General features: G+C 46.6%; 10 protein-coding genes across 10 annotated transcripts; 5 read left to right on the plus strand and 5 right to left on the minus strand.

Annotated features, from left to right (window-relative positions):
• Window positions 1-284: 284 nt before the first annotated feature.
• Window positions 285-1,604, plus strand: FPRO_02333 (uncharacterized protein; the record flags this gene model as incomplete). Its single annotated transcript, XM_031227577.1, has 1 exon — window positions 285-1,604. The coding sequence occupies one exon, from the start codon at window positions 285-287 to the stop codon at window positions 1,602-1,604; it is 1,320 nt and encodes a 439-aa protein (XP_031078000.1).
• Window positions 1,605-1,667: 63 nt separating this feature from the next.
• On the minus strand, window positions 1,668-2,717 carry FPRO_02332 (uncharacterized protein; the record flags this gene model as incomplete). The annotated part of the gene is made up of 1 exon (XM_031227578.1): window positions 1,668-2,717. The coding sequence occupies one exon, from the start codon at window positions 2,715-2,717 to the stop codon at window positions 1,668-1,670; it is 1,050 nt and encodes a 349-aa protein (XP_031078001.1).
• A 1,114-nt stretch (window positions 2,718-3,831) lies between these two features.
• FPRO_02331 (uncharacterized protein) lies at window positions 3,832-4,706 on the plus strand (the record flags this gene model as incomplete). Its single annotated transcript, XM_031227579.1, has 2 exons — window positions 3,832-4,049; window positions 4,112-4,706. 2 exons carry the CDS (start codon window positions 3,832-3,834, stop codon window positions 4,704-4,706), a joined length of 813 nt encoding a protein of 270 aa, XP_031078002.1.
• A 180-nt stretch (window positions 4,707-4,886) lies between these two features.
• On the minus strand, window positions 4,887-5,665 carry FPRO_02330 (uncharacterized protein; the record flags this gene model as incomplete). Its single annotated transcript, XM_031227580.1, has 2 exons — window positions 4,887-5,592; window positions 5,646-5,665. 2 exons carry the CDS (start codon window positions 5,663-5,665, stop codon window positions 4,887-4,889), a joined length of 726 nt encoding a protein of 241 aa, XP_031078003.1.
• A 1,503-nt stretch (window positions 5,666-7,168) lies between these two features.
• On the minus strand, window positions 7,169-7,377 carry FPRO_02329 (uncharacterized protein; the record flags this gene model as incomplete). The annotated part of the gene is made up of 2 exons (XM_031227581.1): window positions 7,169-7,212; window positions 7,260-7,377. 2 exons carry the CDS (start codon window positions 7,375-7,377, stop codon window positions 7,169-7,171), a joined length of 162 nt encoding a protein of 53 aa, XP_031078004.1.
• An 863-nt stretch (window positions 7,378-8,240) lies between these two features.
• Window positions 8,241-8,450, plus strand: FPRO_02328 (uncharacterized protein; the record flags this gene model as incomplete). The annotated part of the gene is made up of 1 exon (XM_031227582.1): window positions 8,241-8,450. The coding sequence occupies one exon, from the start codon at window positions 8,241-8,243 to the stop codon at window positions 8,448-8,450; it is 210 nt and encodes a 69-aa protein (XP_031078005.1).
• A 218-nt stretch (window positions 8,451-8,668) lies between these two features.
• FPRO_02327 (uncharacterized protein) lies at window positions 8,669-10,078 on the minus strand (the record flags this gene model as incomplete). Its single annotated transcript, XM_031227584.1, has 5 exons — window positions 8,669-8,852; window positions 8,908-9,095; window positions 9,156-9,687; window positions 9,741-9,768; window positions 9,820-10,078. The coding sequence occupies 5 exons, from the start codon at window positions 10,076-10,078 to the stop codon at window positions 8,669-8,671; spliced, it is 1,191 nt and encodes a 396-aa protein (XP_031078006.1).
• A 604-nt stretch (window positions 10,079-10,682) lies between these two features.
• On the plus strand, window positions 10,683-11,558 carry FPRO_02326 (uncharacterized protein; the record flags this gene model as incomplete). The annotated part of the gene is made up of 2 exons (XM_031227585.1): window positions 10,683-10,924; window positions 10,985-11,558. The coding sequence occupies 2 exons, from the start codon at window positions 10,683-10,685 to the stop codon at window positions 11,556-11,558; spliced, it is 816 nt and encodes a 271-aa protein (XP_031078007.1).
• Window positions 11,559-11,923: 365 nt separating this feature from the next.
• Window positions 11,924-14,253, plus strand: FPRO_02325 (uncharacterized protein; the record flags this gene model as incomplete). Its single annotated transcript, XM_031227586.1, has 5 exons — window positions 11,924-13,213; window positions 13,279-13,402; window positions 13,454-13,754; window positions 13,807-13,972; window positions 14,056-14,253. 5 exons carry the CDS (start codon window positions 11,924-11,926, stop codon window positions 14,251-14,253), a joined length of 2,079 nt encoding a protein of 692 aa, XP_031078008.1.
• Window positions 14,254-14,381: 128 nt separating this feature from the next.
• On the minus strand, window positions 14,382-16,740 carry FPRO_02324 (uncharacterized protein; the record flags this gene model as incomplete). Its single annotated transcript, XM_031227587.1, has 3 exons — window positions 14,382-14,897; window positions 14,952-16,287; window positions 16,343-16,740. 3 exons carry the CDS (start codon window positions 16,738-16,740, stop codon window positions 14,382-14,384), a joined length of 2,250 nt encoding a protein of 749 aa, XP_031078009.1.
• Between the last annotated feature and the right edge of the window lie 655 nt (window positions 16,741-17,395).

Here is a 17,395-nt window from a genome sequence, read left to right on the forward strand (position 1 = left end):
ATATCAAGACTTTCTTATTTAGATTTCAGGGTTTTGCAAATCACCAAAGTGTGATATTCGGGGCAAACATCTAATACAGCCTTCAGAAGACGCGGATTATCTTCACCCTGGTTACATATTGAACAGGGGACCTTTTAGGTGTTGGTCGCTAGCCAGACCCCGCTCATCAGACATATAAAATGGCTGCCCTGCGCAGCTCTATCTCGTTACACTTACTTATCGTTTATAAACGTTACGAAAGCTCATCACTTAGCGTTCTATTTCCATCAAAACAACAGCCAACAATGACAGGTCCAAAAATCTCTAGCAAATCTGTCTCGTGGCTTCAAGGTCTTCGAGGCATTGCCGCCCTCCTCGTATATTTCCATCATCATCAGCAATTCCCACGAGACGATATCGATGCCGTCATGCTTGAGCGCTCCTTTGGATACAGAGGGAGATATGAGCTAGCCACGATGCCCTTTATTCGCCTGCTTTTCAGTGGAGGACACTTTGCGGTCGCCATCTTTTTTGTTGCATCGGGATACGCACTCTCGGCGACTCCCTTGCGTCTGATACATGCGGCAAGATATGAGCAATTAGGAGAGGTAATTGCATCTTCGCTCTTCCGAAGATGGTTGCGCTTGTTCGCTCCTGTTTTCGTTACGACTCTGGTTGTAATACTCTTGCAACACGGTATCGAGACCTTGTGGCCAGGAATTACGCACTCTGAGCGCTCTTTGTATGGAGACGTTGTTCGTCTCTTGCAACAACTGAGAGAGTTCTCATTTCCTTTCTTCAAAAAGACAGGGCCCAGTGGTTACGCAGCCACGTTCGATCATAACCCTCACCTTTGGACCATTCAGGTTGAGTTTATCGGGTCACTCATCATATACATGTCTCTGGTGGCGTTCAGCCGGTTGAAGACTATTAGCCGGATCTTTTGGATGGCTTTTATGATTATGTACTTTTTGTACTTCGTGGATTGCTGGTATGGGGCCATGTTCATTGCCGGAATGCTCACTTGTGACATCCATCTTCTCACCCCCGCTGATACTTTCCACCGCGAATCTCAAGAGAACGGCGATATACGAGCAGGGTTTGGAAAATGGGCTGTGGTTATTGTAGGTTTATATCTGGGAGGTGTTCCGCATGTACCTTCAGCACGACTGCTTGCCCACAATCCAGGATGGGCCCTACTATCTAGTCTGAAGCCCGAGATCATGACCGACCCAAAGTGGATTTATCTCTTTTGGTCTGCTGCGCTGATAGTGGGTGTATTGCCATACCTCCAGACGATTAAGAAGATTTTGTGCAGTCGAATGTGCCAGGAGCTTGGTCGGATATCTTTTGGGCTGTATCTAATTCATGGCCCAGTCATGTGGACTTTTGGCGCAGCCCTCTACTCCTGGGCAGGCTGTTGCAGGGCAGCAAACTCTGGACAGGAAACACTGCAGTCAATCCTGGGTCTGGAGTTAGGATTTGTTCTTTCACACTTTATTCTATTGCCTCTCACTCTAGCACTGGCGAGGCTTGTGGCTGACTTGGTGGACGCACCCAGCATTAGGCTTGCGAAATGGCTTTACGAGAGCTCGCTTCACAAGGAACCAGATAACATCTACTAGAATTATGACTAGCAGGAAACTAAATACACGTTATATGATTGAAAAGGCCATATTTATGACTAGCTAGAAGCAGACCTTTGTCTGCCATGCCATCGTAGGTCCCATCTTAGGCAACTGTGGCTCGGGCCGGAACGCATATCCTTCGAACCAATTCAGACAATGCTCGATATGATTCGGAGCAATGTCCCGCGGACAAACATGCTTTCCAGTTTCCTTGGCTTTCCAGTACCGCTTCAATGTGACGACGCAGTGGGCGAGGTGAAACTCATCATCCCACGGCACCACCATGTGCAGCGATCCGAGCCAACTAGGTCGTATGAAACTCCTCTCCCTGACAGCAGTGCTCATCACTTTATAGCGATCATGGAACCACGCCTGGTATCGATCTTCTTCAGGGTCCCAAGCTGCCGCGGGGATAAGGGCCTGGTCGTCCATTCTGATCTTCCATTCTCCATTGTCATGAGGGTTCTTCTGTGACCATTCCGTGGCATTGTGGTATAGAATACGCAGTTGACGCTTTGGTCCATCGCTACCAGGTGTTGGGTACCGGATGTAGCCTTCTTCAGACCAGGAACTATTGTGTGAAGGTGCACTTGGAATGGCAAACACCAGGATGAGAGCCAGAAGGGATAGGAGACCAGCACTGGTGATGATTGATCGGATCCAGAACCTTTGAGACCTTCTCTGGGAATCCTGGTTGCTCATCTCATCTGAAGGTAGGGGAAGATATCTAAAGGTGCTGAAGAGGGACCGCAATTTTCTATACTGGGGTTGAGGCTGCTCTATCGGCGCAGAGATGGTTGATTTTCTCCATGCTTCTGTGTCTACTTTGACCACAAGAGAGTATGCAGCATCACTGCCGCCCCCAAGAGTATTCGGTAAGAGGAATACGCGAGTGATGACATTCTGATTCTTGAGACCATCGTCTAATTTCTTTTCAGGCATGCAATGACCTGTAGCCTGCTGAGAGGGCACAGATCTGGACTTCTCAATAAGAATCACAGTGATGGGATCGACAGTGTCGTTGTTCGACTCCGTGTTCTCGTAAGTTTGTTCGGCCTGCGAGTCGTAGCACGCCACAAGTTGGAGTTGTCGTGGGAAAGTAGATGCCATGATGTATCAAATGGTCCAAAGTGTTACAATATGTCAAAGATTTCTGGTTTATCTGGTGTTTCCGAGCTGAGTGACTTCCTTGGGGTAAAGGGCGTTCTCGACGTGGGCGATGGCCAGACCCCCAACTTTTGCGATCAACCAGTGTCACTGGAGCAGGTATCGTTGGTTCCAACTGCTTTGCATAGATGAGTCGACTATTTGGATGAAACAGGAAATCTCCGGTCGCCAACATGGCTTCGCTTCGGTTCACTCCTGTCCTGTTGTTGCCGTAGGATCTGCAGTAAGTTGTCTCACAAACATCAAGGTATCTTTGCATATCGGCATTTGACCGGGGCTTATTTTGCTTGGAAGTTCAAAATTTAGGTGCACTCCCCGTTTAGCGAAGGAAAACAACTACGGATATGCGAGTATGTTGGTTGAGGCCAGTCCATCACAGCGCCAAGAGGGACATGTGATGATGCTTTTTCCGCTATCAATACAACCCAATTCCAAGATTTGAGAGGATAGGTTATCGAACAAGCTGAAATAATGTTAATTTAACCTTGTTACTTGATGCTTGATCCATGTTGGTCCTTTTGCTCCCCCTCAAAAGGAGGCTGATCCCAATACACCCCTCAATCTTCCTCGTATCCATGAAAGATCCTATCCTCTTGGCAAGCATGGGTTTCAATACGGCTGCAACGCCGGGTGCGACCAACAAATGCGAGTTGAATCCGTGCATATGTTTGAGAGGGGCACCGCAGAATTAATCCGGTAGACCAACACTCTGCAGGTGAGAAATAAAGAGTAATGATCTACACGCCTTGAGAGTCTGAGAGGGGGTTACAGTGAGAGCTCAAGCATATTCCGAGCTGCCATGCTCAAGCACAACTTTGCATTGGGGCCCAAATTACCATAATAGATACTAGAATTGTTTCCAGAGCAAGCCTTTGGAGTAAGTTAATCTTAACACGATTTATACCTACTACCAAATTCAGAGAAACATAGCGATTGCTTGAAAGCCACTTCGAAATGGTAAGACAGTATCCTATTAGCATATCATGTATGAAAGGCCAGCTACTGACTAAGATAGACTGCGCGGTTCAAGACATCTCTGATACTCATCCCTTTGAGCATGGTTCTTTTGAGCTGCGCAAGAATATGGCAGACTGTCTCTAGTCTCACAGACGTCTCGCGACTGTTCCAGAGTCTCTGGCATGTTCCAATCAAGATATCCGAGACTTATGACTGCCACCAGAACTCTACCATCGAGATTCTTTCAATCGACCCCTTCGTCATGTATATCAACAACTTTCTGTCAGAACATGAAGTGAACCACCTTCTAGAAATTAGGTTAGAATCACCATTCAGATTTTCCGCATCTTTCACGTAAACTGACTGTTTCTCTATTTTAGTCATGACAATTTTGAGCAGTCACCAGTCTATGACGAGAACCTCAAGACAGTCGTCGACACACGCTTTCGCACCTCAAAATCCTCAATGGTACCAAAGAGCGATATCGTTGGTGAATGCTTGTCCTGGAAGATGAAGTCGATTCTCGGCAATATCCAGCACATAGATACAGAGCCCATCCAGATCGTCAAATACGAACCTAGTGAGAGGTTTCGCATCCATATGGACTGGTTCGACAAGCCCCGTAACAGAACATATAGCCGCAAACATCCCAAGAGGCCTTACAATAGACTGGCCAGTATCTTTGCCTACTTGGACGACGATTGCACTGGCGGGGAGACATACTTTCCTGAAGTACAAGGTGTTTCTAGAGTTGCTGACGGAGATAAGTTCTCAAGGACAGAATCAGGAAAGGGACTGCTAGTTCGCCCCAAGAAGGGCAATGCGGTGTTTTGGAATAATCTTCTACCTAACGGCACGGGCGACCCTCGCGTCGCTCATGCTGGCTTACCGGTCCATGCTGGAAGGAAGATTGGTATCAATCTATTTAGTCACTACTATTATGATGCACCGATGGTTGGCGGAGATGAAGAATGAGTAGTATCTTCGCTGTGGAAGGATGCGTTGGCAAGTTGCTTACAGTGGGGTATGTAGCGTGCTGAAGTATGAGTTCGTGGCTAGCATGTTGAACCAAGAGACATCACCTATATAGGAACTTGAAAGACCATATGAGGAGAGCCAAAGAATGCAAAATATTGTTGTATGCGTCATGTACTGCTAAAGATAGTCTGAAGCAAGTTCTACGCCTGCCTGAACCCTTCCTTTCAGTGCACCAGGCTGCAACAGCACCGTGATGCAATGCTGAATATGGCGCTCATTATCGTAGCGAGGCTCTACCGTAACGTTGTTGAACCGTGCTCTATACTGCTTCTTCCAGTAGAACAAGCAGTGCGCCATATGCCACTCTCCTGTAGAATAGAACAAGAACCCAGGCTCGTCAGCTTTAGGTCCCAGTTCTTCTACCGAAATACCCTTCGTGAGGTTCTGATCTGAGTAATACGGCCATTTCCCTCCCTTCTCGTGTCCCATCCTCTCAAACTCAGCCGTTAGGGCATCATCTCTGCAGTGGTCGGGGAGCCAGGCGGCAGCGAGGGCATCGTATTTGCAACCCATCTCCACAGCCTCGGCCACTGAATCACCACAGTTGCAATGCCCTAGCGGTGCAGTATGTATAATGGCCTGGTTTTCAGATGCCGTTGCTGCTCTTTGCGATTCTGTGCACGCTGCTGACGGAGCTATGAGAGCGACGAATCCGGGGACTGCTAGGCTCAGTAGGATCACGTCTTTGAGCAGTAGCCAAGGATGATCCAAGAAGAATTTTATCATCTTGTCAATACAATGATGGCTCGAACTTGATGAATAATTGGGGCGATCCGGGGCTGAATTACAGTCGGACGCTTTTTCTGTACTGCTGCCAGGAAGTCTCAATGAAGCCGTCAACAATCCATATTCATTTCGTGGTAAGTTGATACTTACTCTTGGTATACAAAATCCATGGTATATTGAAGCACGTTGGCCAATCCTTTCTGGAGTCGTGGAGTGTGTGTGAGTCTCTCAACAACTTCACGCTGTGGCAGGCTCGGAAATTGCGTATGGGCTTACGCGTTGTCAAGGCGAGTATTTTCAAACAGCAGCCATGTCAATGGAACTTGGATCCTATCGAACGGAGTCGCTGGGATTCCAAATCACTAAGCAAGAGTCGATCCAAGCCTGCTCCAGGTACACAATTGCATTGACGTGGCAAAGCACTACTGATTTACATGTGCCAAGTGTGGAGCAATAAGCTTCACCGCGAGAAAGCCTTATGTCAGGGATGTTTCAAGTCTTGGCCCTCTAAACGAGGAGAGAAAAGTTAGAACTTTTGTTCCCGTTAAACAACAACCAACAGTCAACAACTCAAACAACAAGCTTAAAAAGTGGACCATGGATAGCGGGAAGGGAGGCCAGAGCGGCAAAGCAATCCTGCCGATCATTATGCCTATCAGCTCAGAGTTTGGTTGGTTCTGGTATCAAGTTCTGTGGAGATCTATATGTATGTTGGTCACAGCTCTCTATTATCTTACATGCCCCCTTGGCCTAAGCTGATATGTACTGGTCATGAGTCAAGAAACCCAGTTTGGAGACCCATGCACCGACTCGCGTGTTCATGTTGATCTTCATGAATCAAGGAAATAACGCATGGCGAAGCCGTGAGATGGCGCAGGATGACGCGTAGTTCCACGATGGATATTGTTTTCCAGTTATTCGGTGAATTAGTGTGAAGGATTCGCAAGCCAAGAGAATGGACTGTTGGTTGTTGCGCAATGGGCGATTCAGGATGTATCACAAGGATGTTGCACAAAGGAGTCTCCCAGATGTCTAGACGAAGTATTTCGAATCCTTTCACGTCTCAATTGTCTTCTGATACTTACTCGAAAGGTTTGATAGGGTATAAATGAGTTTGATCAAGAAAGAGGCAGCGATCATGGTACTAGAGAACACTGCCTGACAACACGGAGACTGTGTGGGTCAGTTCCATCAGAGCCTCATGGTTCAGCTTCATTCATACGAGCACGGAAATGTTGACCTTAATGGAAGTAATGTTTAAAATGCCTCGGCACGAGAATATACAAGCTGGTTGCTCAAGGCGTCAGCAACACAAGCATGAACAATAGTCTCGGATGCTTCAGGCAGAGCAAGTCTAGTAATATTGTAAAGGGGTGTAGTCGTGTGAAGATGAAACCCAAAAGAATCATGAGACAAGTCAGATATGATGATAGGTTCTCAATATTTAGGACAACAGGCAAGTGTAATTTATTGGAATCTAGAATATGTGAACCTTTTGGCGATCTCACGATCATAGACTTCTGGGCTTGCTGTTTTCCAACTTTCCGCGCCCCCTTTATCTCTACACCTGACCTTTTGATTGAACTCAGTGTAGCTCCTTTACTTCCAAAGCTCAGATCCCACTTTGAGCAAGGTAACTTTGAATGTTTACGCTCAATCTTGATCAATCTCACTCATTCCTCTTCCTCAAACTCCATAATCTTGGGGGAGTTGGGTGCTGTCGAGGATCAGTCTCGTAGTCTAACTTTGAAAGGGGAAACTTACGAGTTACTGGAGATTGACGCTCCTCCAGATCGTTGAGTTTGATAACGGCAGGGCTGCCGATGACTTGGGCGACGCCAAAGGTGATGGCAATGAAACTGGCGAGTTTGAAGAATTGCATTGTGGAATGGCTGTTCAAAGAATATCAAGGTTGTTTTGACTGGGTGCTAATGGATCGAGGTTGTTGATGAATGTGCTTAGTTGACGATTGAAGCGGGAGAACAGCACCTTTTAACTTGGAAAGGCCGCTCTGTCGAAACTGAGACATCAACGAACAACCTAGTTAGTCGTAGACACCGCCTCTCGTGCTTGAATGCCATTAGTCGTGCTGGTGTAGCCTACTCACTGCTCGTGCTTTTGTTGATCCTCGATCCTAATGCTACACTGCAGTCTGCTGCCAGGATACGTGTACTTCCACAGTCACAGAGAGACGCCGTATCTGAGTGTTGGTGAATACAATCTTGGCCGCATATGTCGCTTTGAAGCCGCCGAAGGAAGGCATAGCGAATTTCAAAAGTTCCAATAATCCATGCAGTGTTGCTCCAAGAGGACTGGAGGCTATCATGCAATGCAGTCACGAGAACAGGGGCCTGAGGTTAATGAAGAAAGGAAATGATCTGAAAGAATAACCAACATGCGTTTATTTAGACTTTTAAGGAAATCACCGAGCACGCTTTGACGAGGTCTGCATGGGGAATTCCCTTGGCACCTGTGTTGTTTTTCGTTTGTAGATCCTCTCCCTTATCATTTATTTTGGACTTCTTGACGCCCAACTTAGTTACTCACCCTTCTTTCAACGCCCCTTTGGAATCTGCCCGTGACAGGAGCAGAGAGACGCTACGAGGTCAGACTAGTCCACGCACTACTATTCGTCCAGTTATCTTAGGTGAGAGTTTACGTCCCGAAGCTTTGTCACCACATGGAAAAAGTGAGAATTAACGAGTCAACGACGGTAGAACGTCGCTACGTGCGAGACAGCTTACTATGAACTTGAAATCTCTTCTCGTCCTACTACTCAGCGGGAGGTTGGGTGTCAGTGGCTTGAAGAAGGCGGGAGGAACCAAACCATGGGATTTGGATTCAGCTGTTGATGAGTCTGGTTGGGCGGATGAGCGCATACCGGCAGAGGCCAATCCATATTTGAAAGAAGCCTTGGAGGACTTCAATGCTTACGAGCCTTGGGATCACCCTTGAGCTTTGTCATCAGGATAATACTTAGCAGTCACTATCTGAAAGCTCACAGAAGCAATAAACTCAATGCCATCGACTTGAGTAACACCTTTTCATCTTCATTCATGATTCTGATTGTATTCTATGTTTTGTCTGGCCTACTACCTTTAATGAGATCTTTGAACCAAAAGCTTGAATATTTGAATCAGGGTTTGCAAGTCAAGCTATGGACCTTGTGGCAGTTAATCTTCGTTTGTGCCAAGAAAAGGGCGAGAGTCCTCGTCTTGCCCAACTGACTTTGCCTTGACCTCCTTGTTTTCCAAAACCTTAGGTCGAGACACGATAATCAGCAAAGCCAAGTCGATAAAAAAAAGAGTCACGGTGAATGCTGTGAGTATTGTGCTTTTATCGGCCATCTGAATGCCGCTGTACACAATATTCTCAGCAAACGAGCAGCAAATTGAATGGTAATGTAACTTACATCAGCGCGTTGATGCACCCTCCGACAATGACCAGACGTCCAATCCATCTGTGACTACCAGTTGTTTTGGGTGTTTTGATTCCTGCTCGATATCGGCTGTGGTGTAGATAGCCCAAGGCAATCTGTACAGGTACAGCTGTCATTATGACGAGACCAAGTACAACATGCGGGTTTACGAGCATCCCCATCTAGAGTTTGAAAGTCAGTCTTCGTGCGGATGACTTTTCTCAGTTCTCCGGTATACTAACTCTTTGGTTTGAAAGAATTGCATAAATAGCCAGTAGCGTTCCAAGAACACAAAGCAGTGAAGCAATCCCCTGGAGAATTACGTGGCCTTTGAAACCACTGCTGATCATCACTGCGCCAAATGGATACATTACCATTGTCGACAACACCATGAGAGCGCCATGGACAGCAAACAGAGAAGTCGGCCATTGACTCATGCTGCCAGCTCCAGATGTATTAGAAGCGTCATTCGCAGCAGTGAAGTCAATATGTGGTAACCTCGAATCACCACCGCGAGCTTCAGAGATATCAAGACTGAAATGGCCGTAAATTCCATGCTTCTCCATCGGAGAGTCTACTGAAGTCTCACTGAACACTTGGTTGACATTCGCAGCCCAGATCCAGGGCTGGGGAGAGCCGTCCGATGCAACAGATGACCAAGCCGAACATTGATAACAAGTAAATGTCACTTCAAACCATCCACTCCCATTGACAGAGATGGCGTTGGTGACCACTTGTGGTTCGGTGCCAATTGGCTCCGGTTCATAGTAACCTCTAGAGATAACAGTCAGCGTCGCTACTGTTAAGTTATGCAACAGAGTACTTACAGGCCTCGGCGAACACTTAAAACTAGGTCTGGGGCCAAGTTAGTCAAAGCGATTAGTTCATGTACCGAAGCGACTTTACCTCGAGATGACTTGTTGGCGTATGTAACAAACATGAGGGCGCCATACATGCTACTTCCAATACCGAGCGCTACCCACCCAGCGTCCTGTACTCTTTGGTATCCAAATGTGATGATCCAATCTGTGGAAGAAGTCGTCGAGTTCTGGTGACTGTTAACTGCTGCACAGAATGTTAAAGGATGATGGCTGCCTTCGAATTGGCAATACTGGGCGGCGCCAGCCACCAACGGGACGAGGGAAAGCAACACGGTAAGCAGCATGATTCTTTACTTCGAATTAATTTGAATCTGAAAGGGCTTTCTGAACCTTTGGTGACAGATTTAATGTGAGAAACTTGGGGTGCCATGGTGAACCGGTAGCAAGTGTCTGACGTTACGTTGGACCCCAACGCCAAGTCAACACAACCGCACATCACTTACTGATAATAGGAGTATCTGCATAATGCCCCAAAGTCATATCATATGACATGGATTCTGATCCTCCCGGAAAGTTACATGGATGGACCCGCGGGATTTTCAAACCAACAGTCGACCCTCACCCTCAGAGGGGTGTCTCTCACCGGCATCATCACACGACTTAGCCCCTCATGCCAAGTATGTACCACCTGCCGATCCAAGTGTCACGATTCTTGTGCTTACGTAGGAGACAATTCGCTTCTATACTTGGTAACTCAGCCACAAACCCGGTCCCAGCCTCTATTCCCATCATCTACTTCGCGACAAGGGTCTTGATGCCATACTCTCACTTTCCTCGGAGGTCTGTTCTTATTTCACAGCTTCTAAATTATCCCCTCCAACTCTGCATTCTTCATTACGACCAGCCACCGAAGAAAGACTCAAGTCAACGCTGTCGGTTTTGACCAAAATGAAAGGTGGCGAGTCCAGGGCTACTAGCCTATCCACAGCACTTCTGTGTACGGGCTTTATCGCTCTTGTGCTTGCGTACTGGCCCAATCCACTACTTCCTTCTCACATCTCATCTTGGTGGTCTGGACCGCAAGTCAGAGAGCTTCCCTATCAAGTTCAGGTTTTCAGCACTGATCCAATGATACTTTACATCAGAGACTTCCTGAGCCCAGATGAAATTTCACATATCACAAAGAGTGTGTAAGTCTTCGATTGCCCCTTTGATCCCCTCCCGCATACTCTGATTCTCATATACCACAGCCAAGACAAATTTGAAGTCTCACGCGTCTGGACTGACGAGGTTGGCTACATTGATACCTCAGTTCGGGACTCCCAGAGCGCCGACTTACCTTCAGACCATGTCTCACGCAGAGTCAAACGCCGATCCAGGACCTTCATGGGATGGCGTAACAACAAGACACATATCCAGCCACTCCGAGCTCAAAAGTACAATTTCAATGGATTCTACAACTTTCACTATGATTGGATCGAGCATGATCCACGATATCCTGGGAATAGAATGACTACAATAATGGTCTATCTTGAAGCTGACTGTGAAGGAGGTGGCACTAATTTTCCCAAAGTCACACCACCGAGGGATCCTCGTTGGTGCGATGTTATTGCCTGCGAGGGTGACGTTGAGTACGATGAGTATCCTGGTACTACGTTTAAGCCCATTGCGGGCTCAGCTATCTATTGGGAGAACTTCCATCCCAATGGGACTGGACATACGGGCACAATACATGCAGGACTTCCTGTAAGATCTGGAGTCAAGGTGGGAATGAACATATGGTCATGGGATCTTTCATGGACGCCCCCTGCCAATGATGAATAGACTACATCATAGTAGAGAAATAGCTGACATGGATGAAGCGGTTGGACTTCTAAGTGACAAAGGACTTTCTGATACATATATATGGCCTGTCAATCAATGTTTGAGCAGAATTCCTTCAAAATCTCATATGTACGTAGTTGTAACGAATAAGTTGATAGTAGGACCACCCGTGCATTGCTATGACTTCCATGCCTCTCGAAGACAACGCTCTTTCGCCCCATAAGACAAAGGTTTACCCCGCTTTCTGTCGGTCACAAGATGGTAAGCATTGTCTAATACCTTGCCCAAGTATTTAAAGCTCTAGTCCTCCCGAGCACAGTCACCATAGACATGTTTGTAATTGTCCATCACTTTGAGCCTCGACCATGGAATCTAAATCACTCCCCCAGACTCTACCAAGACTCATACCAGCTTATCAGGTCCTTCCGACCATGAAAAGCATCATCAAACAATATCAGGCTGTACGAGAAAGCATCATTCAAGATGTGAGCCCTGAAACCGCCACCTTTGGCAATGTCATTCAGCCTCTGATCAACATTGACAATGCAACCCAGGGGGATATTGGCATTATTGCCATGCTCCGTTATGCATCGCCTGACCAAGCATCTCGTGAAGCCTCTGAAGAAGCCTGTACCCTCATCAATGAAGATCAGGCGGCCTTTACCGCAAGATCAGACTTCTGGCGCCTAATTAAAGCTGTCAAGGAAGGATCTGCCGAAACAACTCTTCACTTCGAGGCTCGAAAGTACCTTAACAAATTGTTTCTGGAGTTCGAGCAGTTTGGACACGGCACTCTACAGCCCGAGCAAATCGAACAGTATATGGAGAGAAGAAATCGCATAGACAGCATGCGACGGGAATATAACCAGAGAATCCGTCAAGATAGCGGAGGTCTATGGTTTTCCCTCGACGATCTTGCAGGTGTACCCCAGCATGATATCGACCGTTTTGAGAATCACTCAGAGAATCACGATATGCGGTTCGTTCGCTTTTCAGTTGCAGATTCTTTGGCCATATACCGAAGTGCCTCAAAGCCCGCCACGCGTAAGAGAATGTATATTTGCGATGCAAATAACCTTAGCCAGAATGCCGAACTCTTCAAGCAGATTGTTTTGGAGAGGGATCGGAACGCCAGACTTTTGGGTTACGAAAGCCATGCAGCCTATCGACTAAAGAAAAGATTGATGAAGTCTCCGGGCAAAGTCGAGGAGTTTCTGACAGACTTAGAAACTAAGCTCATGGCTCGAGGGAAACAAGATATGGAATCACTGGTGGAGTTGAAGAAACAATACGAAGCTAAGGACTCCATTGGTGAGGACTTGGATGGTGACACGATGTTTCCATGGGATTATTGGTATTACGCCCGTATGGCCCAGCAAAGCCGAAATGTCAATCAGGAACGTATGGCTGAGTACTTCCCGCTCCAACATGTTATTAAGGTAATGTTGGAAATGTTTTCTGAGTTCCTGAAGATACAGTTTTATCCCATATCTCCAGATCAACTCCAAGGCTCTGTATGGCATGAGGATGTACAAGCTTGGGCAGTATGGGAAGATAGGGAAGCTTCGAAGGGCCAATTCATCGGTTATCTTTACATGGACCTCCTGTCCAGAGATAATAAGTACAAGGGCAACCAAAACGTCAACCTTCAGTGTGTAAGTACTCCGATGCGAAGTGTCACGGAACTCACGTTTTTAAAAATTAACATTCTTGCCAACAGAGCTACCTAAAAGAGGATAGCACAAGAGTGTATCCAGCGACCATCTTAATGTGTTCCTTTCCACGCTCCAACCTCTCAGGCTGTACCTTGCTAAAGCACAGCCAAATAGTCTCCCTCTTCCACGGTAAGTGCCCCTGATCCTCACAAGCTTAGCACACAAAACTCACAAGACTAGAATTGGGACATGGTGTCCATGACCTGGTGGCTAGAACCAGCTACGTAGCTTTCCATGGTCATAGGTCACCACCCGACTTTGCAGAAGCTCTCAGCGTAATGCTTGAAAAGTGGTGCTGGATGGAACCGGAACTCAAACGCCTGGGCCTCCATTACACGAGGACTGATCCGCAGTTAAAGGAGAAATGGCTGCTGGAACATCAGGGAGAGGAGCTTCCTCCAGCACAAATACCCGGTGATATGATCAGACGATTGACTCAAGGCCGGCAGGTGACTCGCTCGTTGTGGTTTCTTCGTCAGATGTGAGTATTATAGGCATCTTGAACTTCTTGGCTAATTCAAATTCAAATACAGGGTGTATGCACGATTTGATATGGCTGTGCACCATCCCAAAAGTCACGCTAAGCTTCTAGAGATGGATTTCACAAAGATCTACCATGATCTCATGGAGAAGCTATGGCTTGTTCGTGCACCAGAGCCAGGGGATCGAGGATATCCCCACGCCGACCTTGGCCATCTGGTTTCTGGCTATGATGCAGGCTATTACTCCTATCTCAGGCAAGTTACCTTTACCCTGCCATGTAAAGCAATCACTCATAAAAGATTCTCAGTGCTCACGTGTTTGCGGTAGAGCTTTTTGAGTCTACGTTCCTTGAGGATCCAAGGAGTGTATCAGCTTGGGACAAATACAGAAAGGGAATCCTTGAATTCGGGGGAAGCCGAGATGAGTTGGAGTTGCTGGAAGAGTACCTGGGACATACTCCTACTGCTGAGGCGTTGCTCCGTGATATCTTACAATAGGAAGGCTATGGAGCGAATCCATGTCCTTTCAAAGTCATAAACGAAGGCGAAGAGATATTTGTACTTAGGGTATTTCCTAAATATCCGGTAATCTACGAAGAAGGTTTGATTGATATATCTCGCACTAATTAGGATGGCCGCGGTGGTCTCTTGACTTGAAACCCTTTCTCCCGGGCCTTTGGCATCGGCCTAGTAAATACGTTCGTAAACCCAGCCACAAGATTATTCTGCCTACCCGCTCCATGTGGCCTCATTCCTGTTGAGGGTCCTGGATTTGTGTCCACGTCTGGAGATGAGGTTGACGAGACGAATACCCTTTCTTCGTCGATTCCATAGAACCTGTCAGACTCGCGCAAGGAGTAGTCGACGTCTGGCTGAAGTGCTACTTCCGACAGGGCCAGATCTATGCTGAAGTTCCCTGTGCTATGACTGCTCTTATCAGCTATTGGTGATCTTGGAGTTGTTGAAACAGCGGCTAGTCGAGGTGCGTGATAAGCAGGGCTTATTGCCCCTGACCTTGGGGGCCTGTAAAATGTCGATGGGTCTGGTTGGAAATCTCTTGTCGAGGGTTCTCTGCTTGGGGCCTGGCGATATTCAAGTAAATCGGCTGTCGAATTGGCTTCAAGAGAATTCATATTGAAAGACTGTGGAAATTAATTAGCATTGAGAATTTTGTGTGATGTTTGATGATGACTTACGTTACTTAGGTTCGATTCTCCGCTGGTGGAGTGGGCTGAAGAGCTTTGATCGACAGATGGACTTCTGAATATTGTCTTATACACCTTCCAAGTGTGCTTGGCCAGAAATCCTATCAAGATGACCATTCCGTGGAGACATAATACCACGTAACCAACCCCTTGTCTCGTAGCTTCGGTAATGGGCATAGCAAATACACTGATGAGGAACAAAATGATCAATCGCATTGCTGATACATACATCGTTGTTGATGCTTTAATCAGCATGCTTCGTTTTGAATTGAAGTATGAAATAATAATGAAGGCTTCGCAAGCAATCAGCATGAAGAGCTGGGCAAGAGGAAAGTCTTGCAGGCTCCCAACGCCGATCGCCTGTAGAAGCGGCATTGTATGCGGGATATGGCGGGAAAGTAGCCGCCAAAGAGTATGGAAATCCACACTGGGGTTATTTGTTTCCAATCGGCTGACTTGCGGTGGTTTCAGTTGGTCACCCGCCTGGCCATCCAGCACTTGGACGAGAAAGTGCCCGGCTGCAAGGATTATGAGTAGCATTACGACCGCTAAGCCAATGCGATAGTTAGGCAGGTAGCCAGTCAGGATAAGATCATACGAGATGTATGAAAGTAATGGCACGCTGAAGAAGCAAAGTGCAACGCCGACAGTTGTTGAAGCAGCCTTTTGCAGAATCGAAAGAAATGGGAGGGAATGCACCGAACCCGACCGGGAAAAGGTCCAGAATGAGACTAAAAAGAGAAAGAATATCGGGGATATCAATATGATGAGATTGATCAGGGAGTTCGCCAAAGTATTGAGCATATTTGGATATCGAAGCATTTGCGTCATGAAACCAAGTCCATAAGAGGCATTGCTGGTGTACATACCGCCGGTCGGTCCCTCATACATATATCCGTTGCTGAATGGACCTGACCAGTATAGTAAGGAAGCCCAGGAGAGTTTGCTCACTGCAGGAACAAAGAAGCCCGGATATTCAATGCTCATTGATCCCGTTATGAAAGCGAATTGCAGGTAGCGAAGGTAGCTTGTCATTTCTAGAATGACAGACCACAATGAGCCAGCATTGAGGCCATGGGTATAGATGAGGCTGCTCTGGTTCACTCGCCATGATGAGAGAACGACGATGATCAGAATGGCAAGTGGCACGAATTTCAAAACTGCTGATATGCTGTCGCCTAATTCCGGTGTGATTTTCGCTTTCCCACAGTCTAATTCTTGGCCATCATCTTGTCTGAAACGGAAAGTTGATTCGAGAGTTTGAAATTGATGTGTGTTTTGAAAGCTGTAGAGCAGATGATAAGAGCTCAAACGTGTCTTTTCAATTCTATCCATCCAATCAGCTTCCCGACAAGCTCTTGAGAAACACAGATTATACTTACGGCGTCAAAGAATCAGTGATAGGTAGAGGACAGTTATTTGAGAAATTCTCCAACTTTCCAACTGAGCGGCCAAGGACTTGAAAGTCAATCGAGTTTCTTAGTGAAGAAACATCAATATCCTCACAGCTCATGAGCGATGCGTTATGGACCGCGAGGATGTTCAGCTCCAAGCTCGCGGACCTACTCTCTGCATCAATAGTCCACGATCCTCTAAAGCTGTCTATCCAAAACGGGTTGATTTCGATTGAACCTATGCCTTGATATCCACGGCTGCATGGGTACTTTCGAATCCAAGGCTTACTTTGCCAGATCTGCTCAGCAGAAGCCGGTAGCGTCTCGCTTAATACAGCGAGTAATAGACATGACCTAAAGATGTTGCAGGAGTTTTTCGAAGGCATAGCAAACGCTCATGGCTTTTCTCATAAGAAAGTACTTCGATTTTATGAAGGTCATTAAGAATGAGAAAAAGTTGGTTTACTTTATTTGGTAAGCAGACGTCGCGTCAAAGTTTTGGGGTTCCATAAAAGGGGCTGTTTTCAGCCAATGATGAAGCACCATTTATGGAAAGCTTATTCTATTTTAAGATCTTCAATGGCAATAAGTTGGATATAGTTAGATCTAGCCTCTAAGAAACAATACTTGACGGTAATAAAATTTTGCAATAAGAAAGAGATGAAATTATTAAAGACATTGAGATTGAAATGAGCGGGGAGTAAAAGGTAATTCCATCTTATAAACAACTCTTTGAAATAAGACGTGAGACTTTAGGTAATAGGGCTCAGCAATTGATCATGTCACACTCTGGCGCAGCAATTCAAGACTTTCTCGGATTGGACAACACAGAAGCAGAAAGACCTTTCGCATAGTATAACAACATCTTAGTACGTATCAACCACTTTCGTAATCCAAGCGTGCATCCTGGCTCTGCGAACGAGTAGTTGTGGACTCTGCTGGTGAACCAACATGAACTATACATGATGCTGAAGTCGTAATCCGGCTGTAATCTTGTCATAGTCAGGGATTCTACAGGGGATGCTGGGTGCTCTCGCTACT

This window comes from Fusarium proliferatum (assembly GCF_900067095.1).
Source record: "Fusarium proliferatum ET1 genome assembly, contig: FPRO_scaffold002, whole genome shotgun sequence".
In the NCBI taxonomy this organism is placed as follows: Eukaryota; Fungi; Ascomycota; class Sordariomycetes; order Hypocreales; family Nectriaceae; genus Fusarium; species Fusarium proliferatum.